Consider the following 24,132-nt stretch of genomic DNA (forward strand, 5'->3'; position numbering starts at 1 on the left):
GCCTTGGTCTCCCTCGCGTTTGGGGGAACCGCCAGGCCGTCTACAACCCGCGGGCACGGGCACACAGCTCCGACACTTCGGACACTTCCTCTGTTCCCCAGGTTCCAAACGTGCCCTTGAGGGACAGGCCTTTCTGTAAACCCCACCCCCACCTCCCCTGAGAAAGGCGCCAGAGGGCATGCAGAGGAAGGAACTGCTGTGACCTTGGTTTCAGTATGTTAAAGACCTTAAGGCCGGAGCTACCAACGTGTGGCCCGTTAGCAAAGAGAGCGCTACATGCGCACACGCCCCCCAGCACGCGCACGCCCCCCCAACACACACATACCCTGAGCAGAACAAAGTAACAGACCTGGGTAAAAATAACAAACTGCTCTCCAAACACAAAAGGCCCAGGCTGTGTAAAATTGTATTTCCAGCCCCCCAGGACCAGCACTCAGAGGAAGAGACCCCCCCCCCCCCAATGCAAGGGCAGGAGCAGGAAGTAAGTCTGTATCAACTGTGCCAATCAGACCCACCCGGAGACCCCTGAGACCCCAGGTGCTGTGTGAGAGACACCTCCAGGCAGGAGTTCCAGGAAATGAATTAACACAAGCCAGAAAATTCAATTTGTCTTGATGAACAGAATCAGCAAAAACACTCCAGTACGGAATTTCCACGTCTAAGCATGCAGAGCAGGACGCAATCAAGGCCTCACCTGCTCACCACCCACGCTGACCCGGCCCCTCCAGCCAGCGCGCACGGCTGGCCAACGGGGGACGTCAGTGTCCAGGAGCAAGCGGAGCGTCTTCCTCTCCAGATGCGAATCAGCCAGCGACATTATTTTAACGTTAAATGTTAAACAGAACCTTTAAATGCCCCTAAATAAAATGTCCACAGCCAAGGGAAACAAGTGATAGAAACAGGAAGATGTGCTCACCCTGCTAAACATCTTGAAATAAAAGTTGTAGGATAAATCCGAACCCAACAGGAATATCTTCTACAGTCAGGCCACGCCACGATTTTCTCAAGAATAAATTCTCAGCACCGCATGTTTTCGCTGCTACAAGACAGAAATAGGGGCTGGCATCGTGGCGTATCGGGTAAAGCTGCCCCGTGATGCCAGCACCCCACGTGGGTGCCAGTTCATGTCCCGGCTGCTCCACTTCCAACGCAGCTCCCTGCTGATGGTCTGGGAAAAGCGGCAGAAGATGGCCCACGTGCTTGGGCCCCGCCACCCTTGGGAAGCCCCACGAGGAGAGCCAACCCCAGTGCTCTGCTGGGGCCATCTAGGGTGAACCAGCTGATGGACGCTCTCTCTCTGACTCTCTCTCTCATTCTGTAAGTCTGACCTTCAAATAACACTTGATCTTAGCCAAAAGGCCGAGAAGCGATGACCTTCAAATAAATAAAGACAAAAGCCACAAAGAAAGCGTTTTGCTTAGGAGATTAGACAACTACTGAATAATCAATCCTCAAGGAGGGCAGAGGAAAGATGCGCTAACAAAGCAGTTTGAAGATCAAAACTGCACAACAGTCGACCGATTCGCTGCTCACCGAGCCAAACACCTGGCCCGTGATCACCGAGCCAAACACCTGGCCCGTGACGGGGCCGCAGGTGTGGCATGTCAGTGCGGGTCTCCGGACACGGGCACAGCTGCAGGCCCGGAACTGAGCTCCGGCCCCTGCCCAAGCCGCGCCTGGGGGAGCCAGGTGCTCCCCAGCAGCTCTGAGGGCTGGCTGGCCAGGCCGGGGCAGAATTCAGCGTGCACAGCACCACCAGCCTGGACAGGCCTGGCCGCACAGCAGCCCTGGAGGGGGCAGCCCCCAGCCCTGCTCAGAGCGCTGCTCATCAGAGGTGGCCTCCAACAAAGCCTTCGACCCAGATGAGCCCAAAGCTCAGGAAGGAAACAAATGGCCAAGGTCACAGTGCTGGATGCCACAGAGCCAGAAGGCAGCTCAAACGTGAGAAGCAGAGGGCATGGGGTGCCCGGGACTGGATCCCTCTCTCACTCTCACTTCCCTAATATGACGTAAATCCCCGAGCTGGGGCACCACACTGGGGCACGGCATCACGCTCTTGGCCGGCTCCAGCAGGGGAAGACAGCAAGAGCGGCAGGTGGCAGGACAGGCAGCGTGGCCAGAGCAGCAGGGACAGCTCCCCCTGCCCCTGGGCAGCCTGGAGATGGAAGGGAGCCCGAGGCACGTGAGGAATCCAGATTCCCGCCCGGCTCCCTCCTCGCAGCAGCTGTCCCAGGACGCAAGCCATGCTCCTAACAGGGCCTCCGGACAGACCACCCCACGCGCTCCTAACAGGGCCCCCGGACAGACCACCCCACGCGCTCCTAACAGGGCCCCCGGACAGACCACCCCACGCGCTCCTAACAGGGCCCCCGGACAGACCACCCCACGCGCTCCTAACAGGGCCCCCGGACAGACCACCCCACGCGCTCCTAACAGGGCCCCCGGACAGACCACCCCACGCGCTCCTAACAGGGCCCCCGGACAGACCACCCCACGCGCTCCTAACAGGGCCCCCGGACAGACCACCCCACGCGCTCCTAACAGGGCCCCCGGACAGACCACCCCACGCGCTCCTAACAGGGCCCCCGGACAGACCACCCCACGCGCTCCTAACAGGGCCCCCGGACAGACCACCCCACGCGCTCCTAACAGGGCCCCCGGACAGACCACCCCACGCGCTCCTAACAGGGCCCCCGGACAGACCACCCCACGCGCTCCTAACAGGGCCCCCGGACAGACCACCCCACGCGCTCCTAACAGGGCCCCCGGACAGACCACCCCACGCGCTCCTAACAGGGCCCCCGGACAGACCACCCCACGCGCTCCTAACAGGGCCCCCGGACAGACCACCCCACACGGCACCAGCCGTGGAGATGCTGGCGCGCTTGCCTTCTGTATGTGGGAGACGCCTGGGATGGGGGCCACACGTGGGCTTCAGGGGACAGAGGGAGGGGAGCAGGTGCCCACCGTGCCCAGCTGGGCCCTGAGCTCCGCTGAAGCCCTGGACTCCACCCCAGCACTGGACTCAGAGAGGCACCCAAGGCAGGGAAGCTTCCAGCCACACTCTGATCAGGAGACCCGGCGGAAGCCTGGAGGCTGGGACGGTCCCTCCCCTGCCCCCTTCCTGAGTGGCATCAGAGAGGGCTTTGTCCCCGCCCACTCCCGCTCTCTCTGCCCTCTCTGTAGCCTCCAGCCCGGGCTGGTCATCGTCCCCACCCCCCAGATTCCCTCCACCCTGCCCGCACAATGTCCCTCAGGGAGCCACCGCAGGAGGTCCTAGGAGCTGGTGGGCAGGACCCAGGCACAGCGGAATCCCCAGGTCACTACGGACAGGTCCCCGTCATCTAACTGGTCAGCACTGCAGGACCGTTCTCTCGGGGCCCGGGACCCAGCCTCGCCTGTTTCTCGCCCGCAGATCTCAAGGACAACTGTAGGATGTGCGGGAGTGTGGCATCCTGAGAACTGTCCGGATCAGCCCAGGCCCGTCTCTGAGGGCCTCCTGGGGAAGGTGACCTCTGGGGCTAGGCACAGCACAGCCAAGACAGCCGGGACTCTGCTCCCCTCTCCCCTGGGAGCACACAGTCCTCCAGTGTCACACAGCCCCCAAGTACACAACCCGCGAAGGCTGCCTTTTGGGGTTCCCCGGCTGGGGTACAAAGTGGGGCACACAGACACGGCTCCACCTGCCCCAGGCAGCTTCCCAGTCTCGGAGGACGGGCTTGCCACGGACCTGCGTGGACCTCTGCCCCTTGCTGCCCATCTCTAAGTAACACAACTGCTTCAGGCACCTCGTGTGAGTGTGTCTGTCTCACCAGACTCCAAGACATACCCTGGCCATGGTGGGCCTCGCCCAGCCTGGAGCACAGAGGGCAGGGGTTGCGGGTGGTTGGCGTGGCCAGATCCTTGCTACCTCCCACACCGCCGCAGTCCTCTTTTGGGCACCTAGCAGAGGGGAAAGGGACCCCCTCTCAATCCACAGAGGAGAGAACCGAGGCTTAGAGAGGGTCACAAACTCCCCCAACATCCCACAGCTGACAAGCGGTGGGGACGACTGTCCCAAGGCTCGACCCACTCTGTCACCTGGGGGTAGTACAGGAAAAGCAGCATGGAGCCACCCAGGCTGGCGCCACGGCCCTGTGAGGCGGAACGTTCCCACCGCCGGCTCTGCAGCTCAGCCTGATGGGACTCGGGGGTGGCTGACAGCAGATGGGAAGGTGATGTCCAAAGCGTGTGCCGACAGCCAGCCAGTTCACAGACACCACAAGCCAACTGCCCAAGGAGTGTGTATCAGCCCTGACCCAGGTCTGCAGACCAGGGCATCGGTGCTGAATTCCTGGCCTCACTCACACATTCAGTTACCTGTGGACCATCAGCCGGTGCCACGTGGGCTTCCAGTCCACAGGACCCCAGGTGGTCGGTCATGGACTGACTGACTCCTGCTGGCTGGCTGTGCCTGGCCAACAGCCCCAGGCGGGGACAGGCACAGCCACCGGGCCAGGCCAGTCACAAGTGGGTGAGGGTGGGGCAGGCGTCCAGGCGAGTCCAAAAGGGCAGCTTTGGGACGTAGCCTGGGCCTGCCTGGCCACACACGGGCTGCGAGCAGCTTGAGGGGGAGGGGCTGGTGCAAGGGGCGGGGGGGAGAGGGTCAGATCGGGTCCAGGGGCTCCCGACACCCCCCCCCCAACACAAGCAGGGCCACACAGGGGGAGGGGACTGCTGGGGGACACAGTGAAGGAGGCAGCTACCTGTCAGGACGGGGAGATCAATGGCGCCCCCAGTGCAGTGACATGGATGTGGAGAGGCCAGAGGCCAGGACAGAGCCTGCAGGGCTACCCAAGAGACACCGGGAAGAGCTGCAGGGACAGGATGCTGGGGGCCATCAACCACTGCCTCGAGGTGCCTGTGTGCGCACGCACAGTGCCGGTGAGTGTGCCTGCATGACTGGCGGCTCCCGGCTGGGCCTCTGCGCGCCCTCGTCGGCCTCATTCGTGGGTCTCAGCAGGTCACGCCAGCGATCACCCACTTTGCGGTGCCTCCCCGCCAGCCCAGGCCCACAGATCCTCTCGCTGGCCTGGCCCTTCAGCCTTCAGGCCGGCTCTGAATCTCTGCCCCATCAGAGTCCTGAACCCTGGGCCTCACCTGTGGGCAGGTGAAAAGCCCAAATTCTGTCTGAGGTCGAGAAACGCTTCCCCACTTGGATTCAAAGATGGTCACTGCCGGCCAGCGGGGACTTGGTTCCAGGGCGCCGAGCTGGCCACAGCAGGAGGACTCTCCCCAGGCCCCTGCTGGGGTCCTCAGCTGAACTCTGAGTTAGGAGCTCCCAGAGGCTCTGCTGCCACCACAAGACCCCAGGTGTGCTGGCGGTAGAAAGAATCCCAAAGGGAAATGGGGTACACGTGTTTGTGTCCCGGCCTCTGGGGTCCAGACTGGGAGTGAGGGCTGCTCCCCACTACGGCACACCGCGAGGCAGGGCAGAGATGCAGCCTGGGTCCGCTCCCAGGAAACCAAGGGGAGGACAGGAAATCCAACCTCGAGAGATGGCCCAGGACGGCTCCTCCCCAACACAGCCGCCCGCCCGCCCCAACGCTGCAGGTGGACACCCACAGAGGCAGCACCCCGGGGCCAGCACTGGCTGTATCCCAAATGGGAGTCCCAGCTCCAGCACCCGCTAAAGCACATCCTGGGGCTCAAGTCGTTGGATCCCTGCCGCCCACGTGGGAGGCCTGGACTGGGCCCAGCCCCGGCACTGTGACCAGCAGATAGGCGGTCGCTCTTTCTGCCTCTCAAATTAAGAAGGGGAGAGGGCCACACTACTTAGAGATTTTAGGGGGGCAGTGAAATGCATAATTAGAGCAATCAGTTACTCTAGCCAAAAATAGTTATGAAATCTCGCCCACACCCAGGAGAATGTGCACATGAATTCTGAGACAGAGACTTGAACGTCACTAAGTCTTTGTTTAAAATGCTTACACGGGGGCCTGGCGTCGTGGCACAGTGGGTTAAGCTCCCACCTACAAGGCCCACCTGCCATACTGGAGTGCCGGTTCAGGACCTGGCTGCTCTGTTCCCAATCCAGCTTCCCGCCAATGTGCCTGGGAAGGCAGTGCAGGGTGGCCCACATGCCTGGGCACCTGACTTCATGTAGCAGATCTGGATGGAGTTCCTGGCTTTTGGCTCCAGCCTGGCCCAGCACTGGCTGTTGCAGCCATTTGGGAAGTAAATCAGCACACGGAAGATTCTCTCTCTCTCTCTCTCTCTCTCTCTCTCTCTCTCTCTTCCCCACCCTCCCCCCTTTAAATAAATAAACATTTTTTATTTTTTATTTTTTTAGAGTTTTTTAGAGTTAGACAGTGAGAGAGAGAGACAGAGAGAAAGGTCTTCCTTCCATTGGTTCACCCCCTAATGGCTGCTATGGCTGGCGCTGTGCCAATCCGAAGCCAAGAGCCGGGTACTTCCTCCTGGTCTCCCATGCGGGTGCAGGGCCCAAGCACTTGGGCCATCCTCCTCTGCCCTCCCAGGCCACAGCAGAGAACCAGACTGGAAGAGGAGCAACTGGGACTAGAACCTGGTGCCCCAATTGGGACTAGAACCCAGGGTGCCGCTGAGGGGCGAGGGGCTGGGGCTGAAAGTGGGGACTTGCAGGGCATACCCCAAGTGCCAGGCCCTCCTGGAGCCAGACAGGGCAAACGGCCCAAGGTCAGACCTCAGTCCACATCTGCAAAGAAGTCCACTGAGGGCTCTGGCAGCAGAGTCCAGTGCCGGAGGGGAAGTCCAGGGAGCAGCTCACAGCACAATGGCCGACAGAGGAGGAGCGTTTTCTCCTTCTAGCGCTGGGATACTCTCCAGCCGAGGGCAGACCTCGTGTCTTCAGACCATGCTTCTGCTGGGTAAGTGCAACCTTCTACAATCTAAGAGCACAAATGCTGCACGCGGGGCTTCAGGCTTTTAAACTAACCCAGAGCCAGCACCCACCCAGGTGGGCATCTGGATGTACCTATGGATGGTTCTGGTTGCCACGACGCCTGGGGAATGCCACATGCAGGGCCCAGAAATACCCCACCCCCAACACACAGTCAATTGATTTCCGACAAAGGTGCCAAAGAAATCTGATGGGAAAGAAGACTCTTTTCAACAAACAGTGCTGGGTCCACTGGATGGCCACGCACAGAAACTCCTCAAACGTCAGGACAGAAAAACCTTGGGCTTGGCAAAGATTTCTTAAACAGTTCACAAAAAAGCACAAACTATAAGAGGAAAAAAAATCAATAAACTGGACTTCATCAACATTAAAATTTGCTCTTCACAAATCTTGCTAAGGAAATGAAAACCGAGTCCCAGGCGAAGCGTTAGCCAGACGCGACTATTCCAGAGGGCTCGGACTCAAAAACCACCACGAAGTCTGACAGCTCAGAAAGAGGGCAGCTGACTTCCAGCACAGAATAAATACCTCAAAGGCCCCTAAGAAACCTCCAGGAAGAACAAGCAGATGCAAATAGCACTGACATCTTAGGGAAACGCAAATCATTCGAACCACAAGGAGATGCCACTTCACGCTCACAAGAACGCTAGCGTTTTGAGAAGCGGCTACCCCGAGCGTCGGCAGGGCTCACGGGGCCAGAGCCCTCACGTCCTCCTGGTGGAGACGTGACGACCAGCCTTTGGAAAACAGGCTGGCAGCTTCTTGCAAAGTGAGGTGCCCACCACACCACGCAGCCACTCCACCCCGGTCCTCCCGAGGGCTGAGGGCACACACGCACTCTTGGAGCTCTGCACACGTTTCAGAGGAGCTTCCTTGCTAACAGCCAAAACCTGGAAACAGCCCGAGGTTGCACATGAGACCAGAGACACACATGGCGGCGAGTCCACCCACAGAAGACACTTGGCAACAGAAAAAGGAACCAATGACTGACACCTGTCACGACGCGGATGCGTCTCAGAACGCTCGGGCCGAGCTGAAGCAGCCAGACCACAAAGGGGCGTGTGCTGTACTGGCACTGGATTCCACCGACACACTTCTGGAAAATGCAAGCCACACCACCACAACCGGCCCAGCACCACCCTCAGTGTCTCACGTCAACGCAGGGAGCCACAAGGACCAGACCACAGCTCAGGGACATCCAGGGTGAGGGGCTGAGGGCATGGTTCTGCCTGGAGGCATTCCCAGGGGGTCAGGGCCGGAGTCCTCCTCACAGATGCTTCCAGGGGTGGGGAGAAGGCCCAAGTCAGCTCTAACCACCTGCCTTCCTGGACCGCCCCTGGGATGCAGCAGCCCCTGCCCAAAGCCTGGGCTACCCGTGGGCACAGGGGTCACTCCCACAGCCAAGAGGGCAGGACCGAATGGGGAGGCAGGCACAGCCGACACCAGTGTCTTTCAGGGCCAAAGCCAAACTGGAAAAGGTGTGCTCCAGTTACCAAGGCTCACTGGGTGGGTGGGGGTGGGGGGCAAGCCTCAACCCAGCAGAGGGGGAGCCATGAGCGCAGTGGGCCCAGACGACCACGACCCTTGGGTCAGCTCAGCAGAGGCAGGAGGGGGTGGTTCTTGCTTTGGCCGGTCGTCTGTGTGGTCACTGCAGCTCACGGACATCCCTTGGCACTGGAGGGTGAACATTCCACTTGCCGACCAGGTATTCGTGAGACCAAGAGGAGCCAGAGATTCCGCACAGAGGCCAGTGGTGGCGGTGAGCCTGGTCCCAAGACGGCTGAGAGATGATGGCTATCGCCAGCTGAGGGGGCCAGCCAGAGCCCCCAAGTGCGCTGCCCCACCCGCCCCGCCCCTGCCCCGTGTCAGCACTCAGCCCAGACACCAGCAGCCACGCCTCGTCCCAGGGGCCTGTCACGGCTCCGGGGCCCAGGCTCCGCCTTCCTGCTCCTTAAGCACGTCTGGCGAACGCCAGACCCCAGGCCCTAGCCCTTGAACTTCCCCTCACCCTCCCAGGGTCTCTGCACAGCACGGCGCCCCAGCCTCACACAGGTGGAAAGGAGAGGTGCGGGGCCAGCCAGGGGTGCCGACCACGGACTGCACACAAGAGGATGGCCCTGCACAGGACAGGATGGGATGAGCCCTGGCTGCCTCAGTCCCCACAGATACAGGGAGCACGCTGATCTGGCAAGTCAAAACCACAGGTGGCCACCAAAATGCCTAGGATGTGGACCAGCAGAACAGACTTCCCACCTGGACCAAGGATCTGCACACCCCAAAAACCCTACCCTCACCAAGGCAAGCCTACCAGCAGCCTGCACCCAGCATGCATGCCACGTCCGTGGGCTGCAGGCCTCTGTTCTACCCCGAGCAGCCCAGGCCCCGCAGACCCGCAGGCAGCCGCAGCGCACAGGAAGCACGCCCCACGGAAGGCCCCCACGTCTCTGGGCTATCCCTTGGGGCTCCTCCCACGCCCAGGCCAGCAACCGCCCTACAGCTGCCCTGGGCTGACAAGCAGCATTCTGCCGTCACCTCAACAACTCAGCCACGCGCCAGCTTCCTGAACGATCGATCGGCCGTGCCCTGACAGAGCACATTAAACACCGGGATAAAAGGATCCATTTCATTTTGAGAGAGATCCTCGTCTACTGGTTCACTCCACAAATGCTTGCAACAGCAGGGCTGGGCCAAACCAAAGCCAGGAGCCCAGAACGTCATTATCTCAGTCTCCTACGCGGGTGGCAGGACCCAAGTCCTTGAGCCATCGCCAGGGTACACATCAGCAGGAAGCTGCGGCAGCAGCAACTGGAGATCAGAGACAGGCACGCAGTGTGGGATGCGCCGTCCCGGCAGCTGACCAATGGCTGCAACAAACACCCACCCCTCAAGTGCCTTTTTTTTATTTTATTTTATTTTATTTATTTATTTATTTATTTATTTTTGACAGGCAGAGTGGACAGTGAGAGAGAGAGACAGAGAGAAAGGTCTTCCTTTGCCATTGGTTCACCCTCCAATGGCCGCCGCGGCCGGCGTGCTGCGGCCGGTGCACCGCGCTGATCCGATGGCAGGAGCCAGGTACTTATCCTGGTCTCCCATGGGGTGCAGGGCCCAAGCACTTGGGCCATCCTCCACTGCACTCCCGGGCCACAGCAGAGAGCTGGCCTGGAAGAGGGGCAACCGGGACAGAATCCGGCGCCCCGACTGGAACTAGATTAGCCTAGTGAGCCACGGTGCCTGCCTCAAGTGCCTTTTAAGCACAAATTTTGACTGTAAAACTATGTAAATTCTAAAAAAAAAAAAAATAGCAGAGAAGGGCGCGTTCCCCAGAGCTGAAATGCTGTACCACCCTGGGCTTCTGAAAGCCATCAAGGAGGACGCCTGGAACCCACAAGCAGTGAGCACACACGCTGAAGTCTGGGCAGAAACGCGTTCCTCGGAGTCACAAAGGCACTGATGCGTTCAGCTCACCCAAGCAGCTAGACGACGCAAACGGCACAGGACACGGCACCGAGAACAGCCGGAGAGCGCGGACCACGTCCCTGCACCGTCAGAAACCACGGGCGACAGGCACGCAGACGCTCCCGCCCAGGGCCCCGCGAGCTTGCCTCCCCTGCTCGCTCGCTTGAGCTCTCTCGCTCGCTCGCTCTCTCCCCCTCTCTCTATCTCTCTCTCCCCAGCCCTGGAGCTGCTCTTCCCCCAGCCCTGGCTCTGCATTCCCTGCCCCACCCTGGCCAGTCTTGACCCTGAAGCCGGACGTCCCCAGGCCACGGAGATGGGTCTCATCCTGCACGCAGGCCCTAAGGAGCTCCCGTGATCAACAAATGGTCACTTCCGACTCAAGCCACGAGGCTCGCACGGTCACTCCAAGCCCCTCCCCTGCAAAAAGCCGCAGGGCTGCGGGAGCAGGATCACACAGGGAGGAGCGATGCACGAGGTCTCTTAGGAGGAAGCGACACGGCTTCCAGCACACGCTTCACAAGCTGAGAGCTGTCGAGGCCCAGACAGAAGTTGGTATTTTTCAGTAAGTCTGTGTGCGCAAATGGAAAGACACCCAAAGTCAGTATCAAACCAATCTAAGAGTTAAAAATCTAAATCTAAGATTTATGAAACCAATCTAAGAGTTAAAAATCTAGCCACACCAAACCTGACATCAGACTCCACGGCTGCTGCCCGGCTGCACCGACCTCCGGGCAAGTCCCCAGCCCAGTGAGCCACACCCAGCTCGGCCTTGGTGGGCTCTGAGGTACGAGTGGGCACAGGAGCCCCACAGAAGGGTCTGCGCTGCCGGAGCGGAATTCTCCCAATTCCCTCTCGGCCGCGTACAGAAACGCCACACCAAACGGCTGAGAACCGGCGCAGCCACTGCCCCGCACAGGCGGCCCCGGCCCGAGGCCCCTCCCTGCCGCCACTGCAGCTCCCTTCTCCTATCGCCACCATTTTACACAAAAGCGTCACAGGTAAGTCGTTCCGCCCGTCAAGCCACTCCCTGTGGGAAGGGGGTAGCTCCAGCAAGGCCCTCAGGGCCAGGGTCAGTCGCCCGGCGGCCTTGAGGCTGTGCCTGGAGCCACCTCCCACGGAGTACGCCGTCCCGGCCAGGCTCTCCTTCTTCCAGTGGACCCCAGATGCCGCCATGACTCCCCGGCCAGAAGAGACAAATCCACTCCCTGGGGTGGGCTGGCACCCCGCCACAGCCCCTCCCGGCTCGCGCTCGCAGGAAGGTGAGCTCCAACGAGGAACTGTCCAAGGAGGCAAACACCACGAACACTGTGCCTCAAATCTTCCAGGGAACAAGGTGAGGCAGAAGGCCTGCACCGGGTCACCACCATCTTCCACCGCAGGCCGAGACTGAACCTCCACGGGCACCAGGCCATCCCGCACTCACCCTTCTGATCCTAGGGTCCACAGTGACAGCCAGCACCACCAGGGCCACAGAGCCCCGAGATGGGCCCTCCACATGAGCTGGGCTTCAACACACACCCCGGCTGGTTTCCCAGATGTCACAGACCGAAGAACACGGTTTCTTCTTTTCATATAGTGATCGTGTTGAAAGAACATTCCAGGTCTAGTTGGTTAAACATCAGCTTCACTTTCTTTAATGTAGCTACTAGAAAACCTGAAGTTACAATTGTGGCTTGCACCGACGTTTGTGTCCTTCTGCTACTGGGCAGCACTGCTCTGGAGTTCCTGGCTCCTAGTTTAGGACTAGACTGGCCTGGCCCGGCCCAGCCCAGCCCAGCCCAGCCCGGCCCAGCTCAGCCACTGGGGCCATGTGGCGCAGTGAGTCAGCAGATGGAAAATCAATCTGTCACTCATTCAAATAAATAAGTCTTCAAAAAAAATAAATAAATAAAAGGAACCCTACTTCATCTTGTTATTTACCAGGTTTCTATACCACACACTATGGCTGCACCTTTCACCACACGGCAATATTGTGATTCTTATTTATTTTATTTGAGAGACAGAGAACAAGCTCCCATTTGCTGGTTCATTCCTCAAATGCCCACAATGGCCAGGCCTGAGCCAGGCTGAAGCTGGGAGCCAACAGCTCAGAACAGGCCTCCCTCCACAGGTGCAGGAGCCCAACTCTTGAACCATCAGCTGCTGCCTCCAAGGACTGCATCAGTGGGAGCTGGGATTGGAACCCAGGCCCTGTGACGTGAAACGTGGGATCCCCGTCAGCACCCTCACCGCTGCGCCGGACGCCTGCCCTGACTGATTTCATAGCCACACCACTAACGCACCTTTCAGAGGTGAGGTTTCCTGGCTTCACTGCTATGAACTTCATGTATGTCCTACCAACACGTGTAAGTTACTTCCTTGGAACACACTCTGGGGCCAGCGCTGTGGTGGCCCCCACTGTCACCCACATGGGCATCAATTTGTGCCCTGGCTGCTCCACCTCTGATCCAGCTCCCTACTAATGGCCTGAGAAAAGCAGCAGAGGATGGCCCAAGTGTTCGGGCCCTGCCACCCACGCGGGAGACCCTGATGAAGCTCCTGGCTCCTGGCTTTGGCCTGGCTCAATCCTGGCTTTTGTGGTCATCTGGAAAGTGAACCAAGAGTTAGAAAATCTCTCTCAATCTCTCTCTCTCTCTCTGTAGCTGTCACTTTCTAAATAAATAAATAAATCTTTTTATAAAGGAGGGGGCCATGGCGGCAGGTTAGGCCACTGCCTGCAGTGCTGGCATCCCATATGGGCACTGGTTCGAGTCCTGGCCGCTCCACTTCTGATCCAGCTCTCTGCTATGGCCTGGAAAAGCAGTGGAGGATGGCCCACATCCTTGGGCCCCTGCACCCACAGAGGTGACCCAGAGGAAGCTCCTGGTTCCTGGTTTTGGACCAGCCCAGCCCTGGTCATTGCGGCCATGTGGGGAGTGAACCAGCAGAAGATTTCTCTCTCTTCCTCTCTCTGTGACTCTGACTTTCAAATAAATAAATCGATCTTAAAAAAAATCCTAGTAGAATTATAATTAGATGCATATTTTTTGCTTTTCCTTACATGCTGCCAACACCTTGGTTCCCAAAGATTCTTTTTTGTTTGTTTTTATTTGACAGGTAGAGTTGTAGACAGTGAGAGAGACAAAGAGAAAGGTCTTCCTTCCGTTGCTTCACCCCTCAACTGGCCGCTACGGCCAGCGTGCTGCACCGATCCGAAGCCAGGAGCCAGGTGCTTCCTCCTGGTCTCCCATGCGGGTGCAGGGCCCAAGCACTTGGGCCATCCTCCACTGCCTTCCTGGGCCATAGCAGAGAGCTGGCCTGGAAGAGGAGCAACCGGGACTAGAACCCAGTGCCCATATGGGATGCCAGCACGGCAGGCAGAGGATTAACCAAGTGAGCCACGGCGCCTGCCCCGGTTCCCAAAGATTCTGTGGTGGAACTGCAAAGCAGGACCCAGCTCATGTCCCCCAGACAGTCCCCCCCCCCCCAAGCTAAACCCTGCATCAGAGCAGGACCCCATCTGGAAAACAAGAATCATGCTGGGGACCTAAAGCAAAGGAGGTGGATGCAGGAACTGCTGACCCGGATGCCGGAAGGGCTGAGAAGCCAACAGAACTACCCTCAGGCTGCAGGTACCCGGGCAGAACTCAAGACACGGGCAGAATCCACGCAGCTGCTGCTGGAGGCAAAGCCCAGGCAGAACGGGAGAGCGCTGGCTTCTCCCTTCCCACTACCCCCACTCTCCACCAGAGCTTCCTGTTAGCCAAACCCGGCCAGAAGCCAGGAAACGCAGAAGTTTGAGAAAATGTAAGGTTTCGCGCCCCATCCCAGGTGCAGAGCAGAGACAAGCCCAGGATTCACACGGTCACCAACAGGTGGAAAACGGTGTCTTGCTTTGATAGCCACCTGACTGCAGGTGAGGCCACACATGTTCATCCATTTATTAATCTCTTTCTTTTACTGTCTGTGCCTATGGTAGATTATGCCTGATCCCATAACCACTCTCCATTCTTCTCACTGCAGCAAAATCCCTCAGTTTCCAGCGGCTTACATGGCTCCCTGGATAAAACTGCAGCTCCTTGCCTCCCTTGCAGCTACAGTTTTGGCTCTGGCCAATGGGATGCAAGAAAGAAGCTGCATTACCATTGGCTGGAATGCAGGTGTGATGGCTGGCTCCCAGGGGCTACCTGGGTTCAGGAAATGTAAGCCACAGGCTGAGGATGCTAAGGCACCACGGACACACCTGCTCCCCAGGCTGTAGTTCCACCATCCACCACATGCGCTACACCTAACCCTGCTGGAGCCTGTGCCCTTGTCTACGCTTCCCTGCAACGCTTACCTTTTTCTGACTTATATATGTAAGTAAACCAGAGGTTTGCCCGCTATAGCATCACCAGTGCTGTCTCCTGTCTCTTGTATTTTATCTCTCTGGTAGTCTCCTGTCACTGGGGAAAACTTCTAGTTCTTACGCTGCTAAATCACTTCTGTTGCTGTTTCTGCCCCCCCCCCCCCAAGTCTTCCCTACTCCGGAATGAAGACACGCTTGTCTGCATCTCTCCCTACCTTTGGTTTTAGCACAGTAACGAGTTAACCGTCTAGACTCCCCTTTCCTTACAGTTAACCGTCTAGACTCCCCTTTCCTTACAGTTAACCGTCTAGACTCCCCTTTCCTTGCAGTTAACCGTCTAGACTCCCCTTTCCCTACAGAGGACGGCAGTGACCGGATTCCGCTTCTCTGCAAACAGCTCAGTACTCGTGACAGCACTGCCCCGGCAAAGCGGGAATCTGGGGCCAGAGCAGCAGACCACCCGGCCTGGGGCTGCCAGAGCCCGCCTGGGACCTCACCTGGGTGCCACGGCCTGCCTGGAGTCCCCCGCGGGGCAGATCCCGGCCACAGGGCCAGGCCAAACAGGCCGCAGGCTCCCCTCGTTTCTGGGACAATGTGGGGCCCAGCAGTGCCAAGACTGCCCACATGGCCCTCAGGAGGCCTCTAGCTCTCCAGAGCCGGCCTGGTAAGGACCTGGCCCACCTGTTCAGGGGAACAGAAGCGGGGCACCCACCACCTGGAGCTGAGCCTCTGCAGCTTCCCCTTATCCCCACAACATGAAAACAGGCTGTTAAAGGGGGGCCCTGACACCCCCGCACCACCTCAGCCTCCTACTGCCCCCTTGCCCAACAGCCACACAGAGGCGTGCCCCACACTCCCCAACAGTCGGTCCTGTGGGAAGAAGTCACCATCCGGGCTCGTCAGCAGGTCTGCAGCCCCCTAAGGAGCAGCTTCTGAGCCCCCCCAAAACTGCGGGCGCATCCTCACCCAGCCAAGCAGGAGGGTCACCTCCGCACCCACGAGCTGATGCCAGATGCGTCTTCTCTCCCCCAAAGGCCCCGTTTCCTTCCTTCCCTTCTCCCAGCCCTGCTACCGCCGGCTTCTCTCCCAGGTGCTTCACACCGCCACTGCCCGAACCCCTGGGCTGCCCGCGGACGCCTGAACGCCCCTCCAGGGCCCAGTGTGAAGCGAAAGTGGGCGTCTCTCTGGCGAGCTCAGGCACTGCGGAGCGGACAGCCAGCCGAGGGCCAGCGGACAGCCAGTGGACGAGAGGGACGCGCAAGCCCGGCAGGAAGTGCTGGTGGGAAGGAGCTGGCCTCGCCCGCCGGGAGACGCCCTGGCCCTGGCCGCGGCCTCCCCAGGCCCTGTCCCTGACCCCGCGCCTCCCCAGGCTCGCTGCCCCCTGGGCCTGCCCGTGGGTCGGCCCCAGGCTCACGGGCAGCCTCTGAGAACCCGGGGGCACAGGTCAAGCTTGGGGAACAAGCCTTGGTTTCCAAGCCCGCACACCAGGGCGCTGGGACCCTGGGGGTCCACTCCGTGGGGCGGCCCCCCGAGGGCCTAGGTCCTGCAGAGCCTCCACGCAGTCACCGGCTGGGCGGCGGCCGGAAGCCGCGCTGCCCCGCTCACCACTCACTGGCGAAACACGGTCACGTGGTCCTCCTTGCTCCGCGGCGGGAAACCGAGGCTGAGGCACGCCGTGATGGGCGCCGGCCCTGAGGGGCTCCAGGACTGCGGGGTGGGCCTGGGCTGCGCGACCCTCCCAGGCCTTGACCAGAGGAGCCTCGGGCACAGAGACAAAGCCGCTGCAGACCGACACCCTAGGCCCGAGGGGCACATGAGTGAGGAGGTTCCGGAAAGTTCTGGAACGCTGAGGTCAGCCGTGAAAAACGCCTCCCGGGCCTCTGCCCAGAGCACGTCTTAGAGAAAGGAAATCATTGGTCAGGGGAAAAACACCAAAATCGTCTACGCGGGTCCAGTCCGACGGGTATGAAGGGTCTCAGGACTGCCCGGGGCCGGGAATTCCCTGCGTGGGACGCCCTGAGGGCCCACAGGAGGGAGAATCCACGGCCGCTCCCGTGTAGGGCTGCTGCACAAAGGCGGAGGAGGGCTCTGTGCCCGCATTTCCTCCCCGCACTCGCCCGCCAGCGCCAGCGCCAGCTCCCTGGCTGCGGGAGAGGCGCGCGGCCACGCACCGCCGGTCGCCCTCCGAGCGAGCCTTGACTTATCCCTCAGGGCCGCTCCTCGTAAATTCTCTTCAAGGCCGGGCATAAATGTAGGACTTGGAGGCACATAAAAACTGGTTATGACCCTATTAAGTGTGTATCTGTCAGGAGAGGCCAATTAAAAGCCTTCCTGACGTTAATTTCCCAATTAGTTCCTCAAGGTCACGCCTAGTCATGGTGATCCCAAGCGCCATTACCTCATGGAGAGAACTCCTGGAGCCCAGAGGCACGGTCGGAGGCACAGTGAGGCGGCGAAGGCTCCCACTGCAGCATTACTGTGCGCCCTCCCGTGAGCGCCTGCGAGCGTGGGAGTCCCGGAGCCCTAAGAGCCACCTGGCTGCCGCCCCGCTCCGGCGATTTCACCTAGAGAAGGGCTCCTGCCAGCCATGCGCTGACGGCGGCAGCTGCTGACTACACGTGGGCGAAGGGCTGGGAGCTACGCGTCCCAGGGGTCAGAGGAGCCTCAGCCACCCAACAGAAGGGCAGTAAGGGGGGGGGGCAGGGCACCAAACTACCCAGCCCCCCACCCAGGTGGAAAGCAGAGAGCAGAGACTGTAAGTTTCAACTGAAAATGTGGGAACATGACTTGTCCTTTGAAGGTATGCACGAGGGCAGGGGAAGAGTCCTGTCCATGGAGGAGGGCGGTGGGCTGGGGCACAGCGAAAGGCCCACTTCCAGTGGCCGTCCTGGTCCCCACTTCTACCGTCCTTCCTACTGGAGGTAAAGAATCCGGGGTGCCCAGGAGGACCCCAGTTCCTTCCCCCCACCAGCACTGTCCTGACTGCCCAGAACAGGGCCCCTGTCTCCTGGATCCGCCCCGTCTCCCATCGTCCCAGTGGCCAGAACCTGTCCTCATTCACACCCTCAGCCAGTCAGCCTCTCCGGCCAGGGAGGGTTCGGACCTCTGTGGGTAAGGAGCACCCACAGCCCTCCTGGGTCTCACCAGCTTGGCTTGGCCATGGGGCCAGCACCTGTGCAGTGAGAGGCCAGCCAGCCTGAGGTTCCCTCTCTGACCCCGTACGCCCACAAACACTCTGCCCTGGTCTTCTCCTGGGCTTTGGTACCCACAATGTAGGGAGACCCCAGAATCAGGGTGACAGAGCAGAGGCCCCTAAGGGGAGGTGGCATGGCAGAGGTTCTGGGCACCAAGTTGAGCCCTGAGTTGCCTGCCGGTAACTCCCAACTCATGGACGGCAAGAAAACACACCGTGGTGCTCCCCCTGCCCACTGGGAACACGCCAGTCTCAGCCCCTCCAGCCCTGCATCTGCACCCTGCCTTGCTCCGCAGACCACCCCCACCACCACCACAGTTGCCGCGGTAGTGGGTTAAACGGTGCTCCAAAAGAGAAAGTCCGTCTGGAACCTGGCATCGTGACTTGTTTGGCAAAGGTGTGATTAAGTCAAGGATCTCACGTAAGATCCTGGATTATGTGGATGGGCACTGGCAAGGCCAAATCCGGAGAGCAGGGGACCAGGTTTAGGCAGAGACTGGAGAGACGGCACAGGACAGGGAATGCCAAGGAGCGCCGGCAGCCTGGCGAGACCGGGAGAGGCGTGGCCCGTTACAGGAGGGACCCGCCCTGCTCCACGGGGACTTCGTATTTCTGTCCTGCAGGCTGTGACAGAATGCATTTGCTTTTACGTCCCCAGATGTCGTCTGTTAACAGCAGCTAGAGAAACCGAGGCAGGCATACACAGCGCAGGGAGCGCCCTGCTCCCAGTCTTGTTGAGGAGGCACCCCCCTCCCCCACCCCGCAGGAGATGGAGGAGGGGCCGCACTGTGCTGAACGGGGTCTGAAGCTGACGGAACTGGAGGTGCCAGGAGCAGGGCAGCGGCCGAGCCAGCTTTGTGTTCCAGGAATATTCCCTGCACGCGGTACTTTTACAAACGCCACATGACCCTGGGCGTGTAAAGCGAAAAATCGGGCAAGGCACTCCTAAATGCCAGCGCGGGTTCTGGGGGACGGGTTCCTTTTGGCTACTTACCCACCTGAAGCTTGTGCTTACTCTACAGGAAGTGCCTACTGCTGCTTCAGATGCTACAGCAGAGGACAACTGAGTTGCTTTTCTTTCACAGGAAAGCAAGGCCCCTGCTGCCGGCAGGGCTCCCCCCGAGCCTGGGACAGCCAGTCGCGGAACCACGTCCAGATGGGGTCCTCCTGTTGGACTCTCTCTGCTACCGGAAAACACGTCCTTAGGCAGTGATGCTTCAGCTGAAGCCACTGCCTGAGAGGCTGACCCCGCCCGGCGGCGTGAAGCCGGCACCAGAACTCCCACCACGCCCTGCGACGCTCCAGCCCTGCCCTGGGTCCCCCTAGATGACCAAGCAGCGGCTGTCCTCACCCTGCAGCCCGCTCTGTCACATTGTCCCGAGACTGCCCCTTCCTGCAACTCTAAGATAGCCAATCAAAAGATGTGCAGCTGCACACGGATTAGGAAGGTCACGGTCGCTGGCGCCGGGGTTCCCGAGACAACACCCTGCTTTGTTCGGGGCCGAGTCCAGAGCCAGCACTCCCCTCCGGGCCATCGCAGAACACTCCTGTGAAGAGCCTTGGCGTGTCCTGCCTCTGTCCGGGTTTCCCGCTACACCGTCTCTTCCATGTCCTGGTGGCGGCTCTTGCAGCCATGTTCAAGCGTCACGTGACCCCTGCACACGTGCTATGACACAGACATCCTCCCCTCCTTCCTGTCTTTGGGCCAGGGTCACACATTCGTCTTATAAAGCCCCAGGCCAATGATCTTTTTTCTTTATCTTTCATTGTAGTAAATACATGTAACAGGATTTACCGCTTTAGCCTTTCCTTCCTCCCTAGAGGCAGAGAGAGAGCAAGAGAGCCCCGGATGCCTGCGATGTCCGGGGCTGGGCCAGGGCCAACACCAGGAGGTGGGAACTCAATCCAGGGCTCCACGGGGCGGCAGGAGCCAACCACTGAGCCCTCACTGCCGTCTCTCAGAATCTGCGTCAGCAGGGAGCTGGCGTGCAGAGCCAGCGCTGGGATCACAGCCAGGTGCAGTGTGGGACACCAGGGTCTCAACTGGGCGAAGTACCTGCCCCCGCTATACCCACTTTCAAAGGCACAACCCAGTGACGCCCAGGACAGTCACCCCGTTGTGCAGCCATAGCATGCTGCCTCTCCGGAACCTTCTCAGCCTCCCGGCCCCCAGCGACCCAGTCCACCGTCCCTGGACTTGGACCATACCTACCTCAGATGTCCGTTTGCTTTTAAAGCAGGTTGAGGGCAGAACAAGTATCTCCTGTGTTCATGCCGGCGCGTCTGGGAGCATCAGCTCCTAGGAAAGGCCTGACCTTCCATCCGGAGCTCCCAGCACTGCACTGTCACACAGCCAAGACGGGGCCCCTGAGACCAGGACGGACTGCTGTCCACTTCAGCGGGGCCACTCCTTGCCCAGATTCTGCCAAAGGTGAGCTTGTGGGGAGCAACTGGGAGCAACTCGGACTAGACTGTTACTGGAATTAAGACTTATTCTATGCATCTGCTCTCCCACAATATGGCGCTGAGAAGGGAGTAACAACTTCTACGCAGCTGCCTCTCGCCAGCTTGAGTGATGACCTCCAGGAGCTGATCCTGCTCCTGATTGGAGGAGAGCAGCGTGCTCGGCGTGTGGGTAGCAGAGTTGGGATTGGTGGAAGAGAACTATAAAGGAGGAGAGAGACAACATGCACCAGGAACATCTATCTGAAGGAACACCTGTGCAGCCCCCGAGAGAGCCGGCCGGAGGTGTGCCGCTCCCCTGCGGAAGTGGGGAATGTGGCCAGGGGGAACCGCCCTTCCACGGAGGTGGAAGGGTCGGTAGCCAACCCGGGAAGAACCAGCAGCAAACCCGGGGAGGGCCGAGCAGACGAAAGAACAGCGCAGGGTCCTGTGTCGTTCCTCCACGAAGAGGGGGAGCGACAGAGCTGGTGCTGAGTCCCCCCCTCCCTGGAGGGGCTTGTCCCACAGGGAATCCGGTTCACCTGCCACCTGCGCTGAGTAACATACCACACACTTAGTGGCTTAAAGGGACACCACCAGTTTAACTCAGTGCCGCACAGCTGGTTCCTGCCCAGTCTGGGAGGCTGGAACCAAGGTGTCGGCTTCGCTCCGCCCAGGCCCAAGAGTCTGTGGAGGAATCCCCTCCGGCTCATTCAGGTACGGGCTCGTTCCCTGTGGCTCCGTATCCCCTCCAGCTCATTCAGTATGGAAGCGTTCCTTGTGGCTCCTGTCTGGGGTCCCTCCCCCCTGCAGGCTGTCTCTGCTCAAGGCTACCCGCATCCCTTGGCATGTGGGGACCACTCAGTCATCGAAGCGACAGTGCACCAAGTCCCCTTGCTGCTGCCAGCAGCCGTAGGGAGCTCCTGCCACCACGGACTTCCAGGACCAGACCAGGCTGGCCTGGGGAGGCTCCACCTCGTCGTGTGTGATGCCACAGGAGGTGACAGCCGTGGGAGTGAAACCCATCACACCAGCAGGTTCCAGGGACGAGGACGTGCAACCTTCGGGGGCCAATTTTAGAACCAGGCCTGCCTACCTGCGCCCTCAGCTCTCTGCGAGCTCAAGATGTGTGGGCTGTCGACATTCCCTCCTTACTGGGGGGTGCGATGTTTCCTTGGGGTGTATCCACGTCTCCGTGGGAGCAGTAGCCCACCGTGGTGACGATGGGGCTTGTCAAGCTGTCGTGATGTGAACTTGTCCACGAAGAAACCGCACGCATGCCTTCAGAGCCGAGATTCTACCTCCTGATCACACCGCACGCTGCGTGCGGTGCACTGCGGGCGCTGCATTCCCGGCTCCTGCAGCCTCCCCACCATCTCCCCTCCTCCCCGGGCGGCCCCATGGGGTGATGCAGAAACTGAGGGGCAGGGAGGCCAAGGCACTGGTTGGGGTCTCCCGGGCCAGGACCCGGCAGCTCTCAGCCACCCACCGAGGAGCCCCTGGGCTGAGCCCCGTGCTCTGTTCACCTCCATCTGACTTAAATATGCTAATGGTGATGAGTCATCTCAAAACCAAAGTTAATCTTTTTAAGCTGTTTCTTGTGCTCTCAAAAGCCGCTCCTCAGCAGGTGGGTGGTTGGGGGGGGGGGGGGGTCAGGAGGCGGGGCTGCCGAATGGGATGGCGTTTCCGTCTGGGGGATGACAATGCTTTAGAGCTACATATATACACTGCGTATGTACTGAGTGCCATGTAAGTATTCACTTCAAAATGGTTGACTCTATGTTACCAGGGTTCTGTGTAATTTTAAAAATGTGCCTTGGGGGAAAAAAGCAGTTCCCCGCGTGGTACATCCCGGGGAGCCGCCGCCCCTTCCACAGCCTGCCTGGCCCAGATCAACGGCACCCGCGTATCCGGCGGACCTCGAGCCAAGCACTGATTCTCCAGCCAGGCTGAAAATCCAGCACCCAAGGAGAGGCTACACTGGAAACAAAGTGGACCCAAGGGGCCGGCGCTACGGTGTAGAGGGTCTCTCCCTCTCTGTCTGTAACTCTGCCTTTCAAAATAAATAAATAAAATATTGTAAACAAAACTAGGCACGTTGCTCCAGAACAGTGTATCTGTGCTACCTACTCTTCATTTACGGGTTTTACCATAATGCAATTTGGGAAAGAGATCATTTAATGCCAACGTTTAGGGGCCGGCGCTGTGGCATAGCGGGTAAAGCCACCTCCTGCAGTGCCAGCATCCTGAATGGGCGCCATCTGGTTTGAGTCCTGGCTGCTCTACTTCCACTCCAGCTCCCTGCTGTGGCCTGGGAAAGCAGTGGAAGATGGCCCAAGTGCTTGGGCCCCTGCACCCGCGTGGGAGACCCGGAGGAAGCTCCTGGCTCCTGGCTAAGGGCTGGCCCAGCTCCAGCTGTTGCAGCCATCTGGGGAGTAAACCAGTGGATAGAAGACCTCTCTTTCTCTCTGCCTCTCTGTAGCTCTGCCTTTCAAACAAATAAACAAATAAATCTTTAACAAAAATAAAGCTGGTGTTTAGGCACTGGCATGGTGCAGGGGGTCAGCTGCCACTTGGGACACCGGCACCCCACGCAGGAGCACCAGTTCGAGTCCCAGCTGCTCCGCTTCCAGTCCAGCTCCCTGCTGATGCGCCTGGGAGGCAGCAGATGAGGCCCAAGTCCTGGGGCCCTGCCGCCACGTGGGAGACCTGGGTGGGGCTCCTGGCTCCTGGCTCCAACCTGGCCCAGCCCTCTGGGAAGTGAGCCAGTGGATGGAAGACCTCCCTCCCTCCCTCCCCTCCCTTTCGTCTCTGTCACTCTTCCTTTCAAATACATAAATAAATCCTTAAACAAACGCTTACAAACAGGTGGGCCGATTTACCCTTTACAGTGAATGAAAACCAGGGTCCTCAGGGCGACTCTCCTGCTGCGGCTTCCTTCTCACTTTTAAGGTGCTTGTGGACCTTACTGCCTCTTACAAAAGCGTCCAAATACAACCAAATTTTGCAGCTCGAGATGCATCCTTTATAAGCTTCCTCGTTCACCGTTCCCTCCGCTGACAATGCAGGTTTACCGGAGGCCATAAAGGAAAGGCGCTGCCGTCTTAATCCCGTCAGCCCCCGCCTCCCCGCCTCCCCGCCTCCCGCGGCAACACGGAAGCTGCGTCACTGGAGACGCTTCGCTCCGACCCGTGTTCACACGCCTCCACTGCAAGGACTCACGAAAAGGCAGCTGACCATCCCCGCGAGGAATCGATTCAGGGTCCCACGGGAAGACAAGAGCTGCTATCCCTTTCGGGATCCAGGCAAATAGGATTTCTGCTCCTGTCTTGGAAAGAAGCAGGTTTACGAGCTCCCCGCCTCCCCCTAGAAGGACCGCAGGCGTCTGTCTCATCATCTCATTGATTCCCGGCAGCCGTCTGTTCCTCACTGCGGGGGGAGGGGGGGGAAGGGCCCCCACTCCTCAGCACCCAGGGGCTCAGAGCAGGTGGCAAGGATCACCCCCCTTCTCCAGACACAGAACACCCCTGCCTTCTCCTTTCCAAATGCAGGACAACCCAGGGCCTGCAGAGCTCGCTGTCTTGCACATGACACGTGGACAACATTAACGCACCTGCTGGGGGATGCCCCGGGAGGCAGGCCACAGAGGACCCAGCGACAGCTCCGTATTCCTCACCTATGCGAAAGGTTAGCCGGCACAGCAGCTATTTTTGGCCACGCCAGGTGACACGTAGGTGGGACCTGCCTCTTCTCCCCGAGCCCCGGCTCCCACGGCCCCTCCCATCTGGCTCG

General features: G+C 59.6%; 1 protein-coding gene across 6 annotated transcripts in view; it reads right to left on the minus strand.

Moving 5' to 3' along the window:
* The window catches only part of ZFYVE28 (zinc finger FYVE-type containing 28), a 106,234-nt gene that overhangs the window by 59,101 nt on the left and 23,001 nt on the right, over window positions 1-24,132 (minus strand). The window contains exon 1 of one of the 6 annotated variants that reach the window (XM_070069533.1): window positions 21,437-21,996. The exons of 2 other annotated variants lie outside the window; for them this stretch is intronic. Coding sequence is in view for 1 of the 4 variants with exons in the window: in XM_051836674.2 (XP_051692634.1) it covers window positions 917-928 (12 nt within the window). In the remaining 3 variants the exon portion in view is untranslated. Of the gene's footprint in view, window positions 1-916; window positions 1,202-18,896; window positions 20,556-21,436; window positions 21,997-24,132 lie in introns of those variants that run through there. 3 more of the 6 variants (XM_070069531.1, XM_070069532.1, XM_051836674.2) reach the window with 3 other exon arrangements.

Source organism: Oryctolagus cuniculus, chromosome 2, assembly GCF_964237555.1.
Source record: "Oryctolagus cuniculus chromosome 2, mOryCun1.1, whole genome shotgun sequence".
Classification (NCBI taxonomy): Eukaryota; Metazoa; Chordata; class Mammalia; order Lagomorpha; family Leporidae; genus Oryctolagus; species Oryctolagus cuniculus.